At 41.3% G+C, this 6,603-nt stretch overlaps 2 protein-coding genes across 5 annotated transcripts in view; one reads left to right on the forward strand and one right to left on the reverse strand.

The window, feature by feature from the left end:
* LOC137975055 (bifunctional peptidase and arginyl-hydroxylase JMJD5-like) overlaps positions 1-1,672 on the forward strand; it is a 13,624-nt gene extending 11,952 nt beyond the window's left edge. Inside the window, exons 10-11 of one of the 3 annotated variants that reach the window (XM_068822093.1) lie at positions 897-1,027; positions 1,403-1,672. In XM_068822093.1, coding sequence (XP_068678194.1) covers positions 897-1,027; positions 1,403-1,442 — 171 coding nt within the window. In that variant the 3' untranslated portion in view covers positions 1,443-1,672. Of the gene's footprint in view, positions 1-397; positions 441-896 lie in introns of all 3 variants that reach the window. The other 2 variants (XM_068822094.1, XM_068822092.1) reach the window with 2 other exon arrangements.
* Positions 1,673-1,823: 151 nt separating this feature from the next.
* On the reverse strand, positions 1,824-6,603 carry LOC137975057 (trace amine-associated receptor 1-like). 2 transcript variants are annotated; one of them, XM_068822096.1, is made up of 3 exons: positions 6,266-6,603; positions 5,021-5,242; positions 1,824-2,878 (listed from the first exon to the last, which is right to left on the reverse strand). In XM_068822096.1, exons 2-3 carry the CDS (start codon positions 5,232-5,234, stop codon positions 1,884-1,886), a joined length of 1,209 nt encoding a protein of 402 aa, XP_068678197.1. In that variant the 5' UTR covers positions 5,235-5,242; positions 6,266-6,603; the 3' UTR covers positions 1,824-1,883. The 2 variants fall into 2 exon arrangements, with proteins under 2 accessions (XP_068678197.1, XP_068678196.1); XM_068822095.1 differs by lacking the exon at positions 6,266-6,603 and having other exon boundaries at positions 5,021-5,334.

Below are 6,603 nucleotides of genomic sequence, written 5' to 3' on the forward strand. Positions count from 1 at the left end.
AAACCGCGAAATAAACTGTTTGGTATTGTTGAAATAAGCGCACTAAAGGAATTCAGAATCATTAATAGTAGCACTCGCAGCTAACGGCAAAGCACAGCTCTGGGTTCAATTTCAAAGGTGGCTTTTTCTTTGGGGTGCAGGGATGGCGCAGTGGTAAGAGCACTCGTCTCCCACCAATGTGGCGCGGGTTTGATTCAACAGACCCTGCATCGAGAGGTTTTTCTCCGGGTACTTCGGTTTCCTCTCTCCTCAAAAACCAACATTTGACTTGATTTGTGTTAATTGTTAATTTCAGTTTACAGTGTCGCCATTTAGTGCTCCAGCGCTAGAACGACTGGATACTTAAATATTTAAAGTCATTTTCCTTTCCTTTCCTTTCCTCATGTAAACCACGCAGTAGTGTAGGAGCTCTCAGTTGTAACCAGTTCTTGGTTGGTATTGTAAGTCTAAGTCGATTGTTTCAGTCGTTTAGTCTTTTGATTTTGGCTAGCGTAGCGAACCAATCACTTTGTTCCTTACGAGAGCTACTACATTACCCAAACCAAGTTCTTCAAGGAATCGCTCAAAAGCTTTCATTTGAATAATCACAATTTAGCAACTGGAAGGGTTATCTTCCAATTTCACCATCAGTCTTTATATCAGATTAGAACCGCATTTCGCAGCATACCCCATAGGAAAGTTTTCAAAACTTAGTATAACTATTTTTGTCTTTTAATACGAATGGTCACTGTTTTGCAATTGATACGCAGACTGGCAAATTGGAATTGCATCTATTGATAGAGGAGATATCATTCTCGTTCCCAGAAGGCTCTATCGCTGATCAAAGCACGCAGGCTTTGAGGAAGAGATGGAGGAAACAAGAGATTGTTGAGTTAATCGTATATTCTATTTTGCAGATAAATCTCCGTGGTGAATATATGCGCCAAGATCCAAGCGTTGTGGCCTTATTGCGGTCAGTTGACCGGCAGCCACCATTTGTTGAAGAATTTCTTTTGAGGCACGATAAAACTGGAGAAGATTATCAGAGGTTTTTGGCCGAACACTCTGATAAACTGGACCAAGCAGTCAGGGAATTTATAAAAGGCAAAGTTGAGAATGAGATCAGTCATCAACATACGGAATTTTAACTTTTTTATTTGACTAAAAGTATGAGGAATTGCAACTTGAACTCTTTACTCTTTGAGTTACGACGTATTTGGAACGGTGCTTCAAGAATATAAGGATATCTCAAACCGCTGTCACAGCGTTTTGACGGCGTTCCCCCGAACACTGGGCACTAGTGCTGTGTTCCCCCTTCGCCACAACGATAAATATGATAGCAGAATGTGAATACAGAAAGTATCCTAAACATGCATGAAAGCTAACCTGTTCTCTTTGTGCGATTTCGTCTTTTTTTCTGCAGGATTAACTCGTTGGTAGTGGTAGCAGTGTTACATGTGTAGTCGCAACAGGTTTCCCAATCCCATAGGAAGAGTGACTGAACTGGCCGTGTACATGATATATTGTAGATATTTCGAACTTGGTTATAATTATTTAATTTCCTTTTAAGTTAAGTGATATTGAGTAGGCAAGTTTAATTCTCGACGAAAGAATTAGTGGTAGTAATATTTAGATTATAAGTTGTTAGTGTTCACTGCGTGGGTTAGTCCTTGAATTAAATTGTTTATGGGAAGGGACTTGTATTTTTTTCTCTTTTCTTCCTCAAGTTTTGGCCCACGTCGCGAGTTACGGGCTTGTTTACAAGTGCACGATGCGCCTTTTCCTTCTTCTCTTGTCAATATTTTCTTTTTAGAATTCATCTTCTTCTCCAAATTTAATAGTCCATCTCTTGGAGATATATGCTACCAAAAAATGAAATTTCATGTCCTTTGTTAAGCCACTGATTAAACCAAAGTTTCTCTCCTGGCTTTTTCCATTTTCTTAGCGATATCTTTGACAATCACATCCATCGTCGTGTGTTCCGGTGTAAAGCTCCTTTTTTTGACAATTGGTGGGCTTTCAGTCAAATTCACGTTCAGAAGTTTGTTGACTGTTTCATTGCTAATTCTAGTGACAGTATTGTTAAAAGTAGCCAGGTTCGAGCTGGTTCGACGACTATGAACACAGTCCGTATCATCCGGTCTACTAAGTTGCTGTCGGCACACTCTGGGAATAGTCTTAAATTCTCCTCTCATGGTTTTATCGAATAATGAGTAAATGACTGGGTTAATAGCGCTGTTTGACGCGGCCAGCATGAGCCCTAAATGAACTAACCAATAGGGTGGTACCGTGTCGGAAAACAGTTTAAATGTTGTACCTATGGTGTAAGGCAACCAACAAAACACAAATGCGCCAACAACAACGAGGACTGTCCGTAGAATTGCGGTTTGTTGCTTTCGTCGAGCCTCATCTTCTGCCAACGGAGTCATGTGAGAACGATTTTTCATAAAGCGCGCGCTCACTTTCGAGCGGTAATAAATGATAGCGTAAACCACAATCATTGAAAGAACTGGAAGAGCGAAAGCGAAACCTGCTAAACCCATGGTATACAAAGTGTTTTTGAAGCCTTTCGCTGCCCAATTAGGTTTGCACGTGTTAGTAATCGGGTCCTCTATGATCTCTCCCCAGCCCACTAACGGTGCCACAGCCCAGAAGGCGGAGTGGAGCCAAGCGAAGACGATGAGCAGTGTTGCCCACCTTTGTGTAAATGTTTCCTTTGCTCTGTAATGAAAAGGCTTGGTAACAGCGTTTAAACGATCCAAACTAATAAGGAAAAGTGTCATGATGGAGACATTGAGAGAGGTTGAAATCACGGCTGTGTATACGTAACAAAGCATCTCTCCTATCAGCCATATCTGGCTGAAAGCAGCGACGAGAAGCACAGGGGCACAGAATATCCCTAGGGAAAAAAAATCACATTTCAACAGAAGAAGTTATACACTATCAACTGAGTTGATACATGGTACGTCAAACAAAGGCCGGCCGGACTCGTCCCTTGCCTAGATTGGCACATACGTTGCTAGAGCGTTGGAAAGCAAAGGTGGTCAATTTTAAGTCTCCTTGGTAGCCGTCTTTGGGATGGTCATAGAACGCCGGCTACCACTTTAGAGAGGGTTTGTTTGCTAGGTTTCTATGAGATTTCCAGTCCAAGTGAGGGCCAATTTACTGCTATCAACTTAATCAACAACAAATTCATTTAAGCCTGGTCGCAAGCACGAAAGATTCTTGTCCTGTGAAAACAATCCATGACGCACGCACAAGCACACGACGCAGAGACTCGCTAGTTCCATGTTCTCTCTTACAACGCGGCGCTGCGAGTGGAGTCTGGAACGACTCCTTTTGATTGCGTTGTGCTTGCGTTACCTCCCGTTTTCACACCAAGCGAACCCACGCATATGCGCAAGCACAAGGAAAAGGAAAAAAAAACTAGATACTTGCGCTTGTGCTTATCCTTGCGTTGGGCCCGAATTCACGGTGAAATAAGCGCTGTTGTGCTTGCGTTAATGCTTGGGCTTGCGTCGCTGGTGAGAATCAGCCTTTACTTTCCTTTTTACCCCTGGTGCCGGACGCATTTAGAGTTTGTATTAGGAGACGATAAACAATAACAGAGATCAGGAAGTTCTGAACAAAGTCAACAAAAACCGGCTTCAGTTGAAATGGAATGTAATTCATGTAGCGTTCACTTCCATTTATGATTACGATACTTCTCTTTATCGTGTCAAAAGAATTTGCGTGAAAAGGGATGTCTTCTTTTTCCCCCAAACCTTTCGGTCCTAAAAAACACCATGCCTTAAAGGAAGTACCAGTGACACTGAGTGCCAACGAATGGGAAGTCACCACGGGTTACTCGTGCGCACTTATAGGTGGTTTTCACGTTACGTCATCGCCGCCGTGTTGGTGGACGAAAACAAAAGATATCTCTCATTAGCTCCTTCTGTTCGTCCACCAGCAATTGTACATCTGCGTCTCTAAAGATTGGTTGGAAACCACCTATTGACATGATCATGGCGAACCTCGTTCCCAGGGTCTCTCTTCTCAACGACGATGGAGGCAGAGAAGAGAGACCCTGGGAACAAGGTTGTATCACGGCCAAAGCTTAAAAACTGTTTTTGCGTGACAGATTTTGTCTCTGTTTGAAACTACACACGGACGAAGTGCCTTATTTCCGCTCATATCAGTTGGGATCGACGTCAAGATAGCACACGTTCTCCGGAAATCTTGATGTTTGGATAATGCATGCACTTAGATTAAACTGCATTGTAGTAGTATGCATGTATTTGAAATGCAGACAGACGATGCCGCGCCACAATAAGAAGGCAGAACTGAATTGGCCGTGAATATTCATATTTAATTTTGTTTATCAGAAAAGATTGTCGGAAGTGGCTGCGCGTATCCTTAATAGACCTTGTTCGCTTGTACATTTTGTTTTCCCAATTCTTATCATTTGACGACACCGGAGATATGATCCTTTGTATTGAAGTCCGTGAGAACATAAGCATATCCGACTTTAAAAGAAAGACCCTCTTGAGTATTGTCAAATAATGTTCATTTGGAAAACAAAATTTGCAAGCGAATAAGATCTAATTCTTCATCACAAAAGTGGACAAATTCAAAGAATCTATTGTGACATTCGGACATTAAGGTGAATGTAGAAAATTAATTCTTGTGAGGAAAAAAGCATAGATTGATAGATTGGCTCCGGTGAAAAAAAATCGTTCCTATGGTAAAACGACAAATAATGAATCCTTATTTACAATAGTAATGATAATAATAAAATCTTTGTTTTCATGTAATTAACTCTGGTGGAAATGAAACAACAAAGACAGTTTGCTCATGTTAGGGAGTTTGGTTGATTTGAGTTTGTTTGCCGAAAAAAAATCCGAAAATCCTTCGTGACTGATCCTGAGCCTAATCGTGGTGAACCTAAAGATAATCTCACGTAATGACTTGAGCAAGATTGTCGAATGGAATAATTAATTTCCATGAAGTAACGCACGAGTTATTCGCAATTGCAACAACCTTATTTCGTTTTGGTACTTACCAACAAGAAAATCTCCTAACGACAAACTTCCATAAAATTTGATCGTCGATGAACTGCGGCGTTTTTTCATCACAACACAGAACAACACTAATCCATTTCCTACAAGAGTCGTTAGACTTATCAACGTCCAAAATATCACCTGGAATGCTTGCCAGCCCTTGGATGTCTCTAAAATTCTAAGTTCTTGTGTTTGATTGCCAGAATAGTTCTTCATGTTGTAACCTTTAGAGCGAAAAGGGGTAAAATATTATTAAAACGAGGAGTGACAATAAACATCAAATCCGACGATTAACATAATCAAAGAAACGAGAGAACGAACACCCGCCGGAAACAACTGAAATTATCATAATTAACGCCTGAACGTCACAGGAGGTGGGGTAGGGGGACGTTGTGCTATTGTGTAACTGACTGTAAAGCCGACGTAGGAACGTATCCATTCATTACCAATAGTTAGTCCATGAGTACCGATTAAAACGTGCTTGTCATGATTTGCGCTCATTTCACAAACTGAATTTAGTTCAATGCTAATGACTTAAGATTCCTAAATTACATTTCCCGCATTGCTACTTATTTTAATCAGTCAGTGACTCACTGAATAAACGTAGATCATTCAGTAATTAAGTGATTTTTTTTTGCAATAAAGGAGGGCCACTTGCTGACCAGTGTAGATTACTGGCAGGTTTAAAACACAGGACACATTCCACAGGTCTCTCGTTACAGGTCATTTCTTTACGTATAAAGGGCCAGCACGCACATGTTTGGCTCAAACAAATTGTCTCCGCCAAATTTTCAATTTGGTAATCGTGGCCGCACTTAGGAACTTTTTCTTTAGATCATGCCGTGTAAACTGTCAAATATATATAGTTTTCACGCCAGACAAAAATTTGTCCTGCTCCGAAGCAGGACGACGGTGCCTATGAAGTTTGGTAAGGCTTGACAAAATTTGGTGGGAAAAAGGTTACCTTGCACTCTTGTATCACGGAAATAAATGAGACTTTACAGCCCCATCAGTAAAATACGGTTAATGGAACGTGACCATACTAAAAGGGGCTATTCATGTCGCGTTAGTTATCTTCGTGTTCTTTGTAGTCGGTCGTTCAAGGTCATAACATCAATGGTTCTGTTGTAAATAAAATGAGGACATAGTGACTTTGTTCCTAGATATCACTTTATAGCGTACACCTGCATTGGCCAAATCTGTTAAGGCCTCATTCATAACTGTTAAAGAGCACGTGTAATACCTACCTGCTCATAGAAGAAGCTGTACAACTGGCTACTTTAATAGACGGAGTCTACCAATAAAAGCCTCAGTTAGCCGTCCAAGGTTCACTTGGCAGTTTGTCTTCTATAGTAAACCAACTAGCTGTTGGCATTTGTTAAAGTTTTTTCCCCTCCCTCCCTCCCTTTGGAGATGGGTTGGGTTTATCGCCTTGCCTTCATTAAAATTGGGTCACTCCTGCGAGGTGCGGTTAAGTCTGCGCAGCGACTTCCCCCAAGCTTGTTGGCTCGTTTGCCTTTGTACATTGCTCGCTACCAACACTCTTGTCCGATCCAGCACGTGCTGTTTACCAATCAGCTCGTAG

The sequence above is a fragment of the Montipora foliosa genome, chromosome 11 (genome assembly GCF_036669935.1).
Source record: "Montipora foliosa isolate CH-2021 chromosome 11, ASM3666993v2, whole genome shotgun sequence".
NCBI classification, from domain to species: domain Eukaryota; kingdom Metazoa; phylum Cnidaria; class Anthozoa; order Scleractinia; family Acroporidae; genus Montipora; species Montipora foliosa.

Excerpts from the sequence above, each read along its gene's own strand:
- LOC137975057 (XM_068822096.1), bottom strand. The coding sequence starts at position 5,234 with ATGAAGAACTATTCTGGCAATCAAACACAAGAACTTAGAATTTTAGAG. Across the intron at positions 2,879-5,020 it reads GTTAGGAGATTTTCTTGTTG|GGATATTCTGTGCCCCTGTG; the intron begins GTAAGTACCAAA and ends TTTTTTCCCTAG.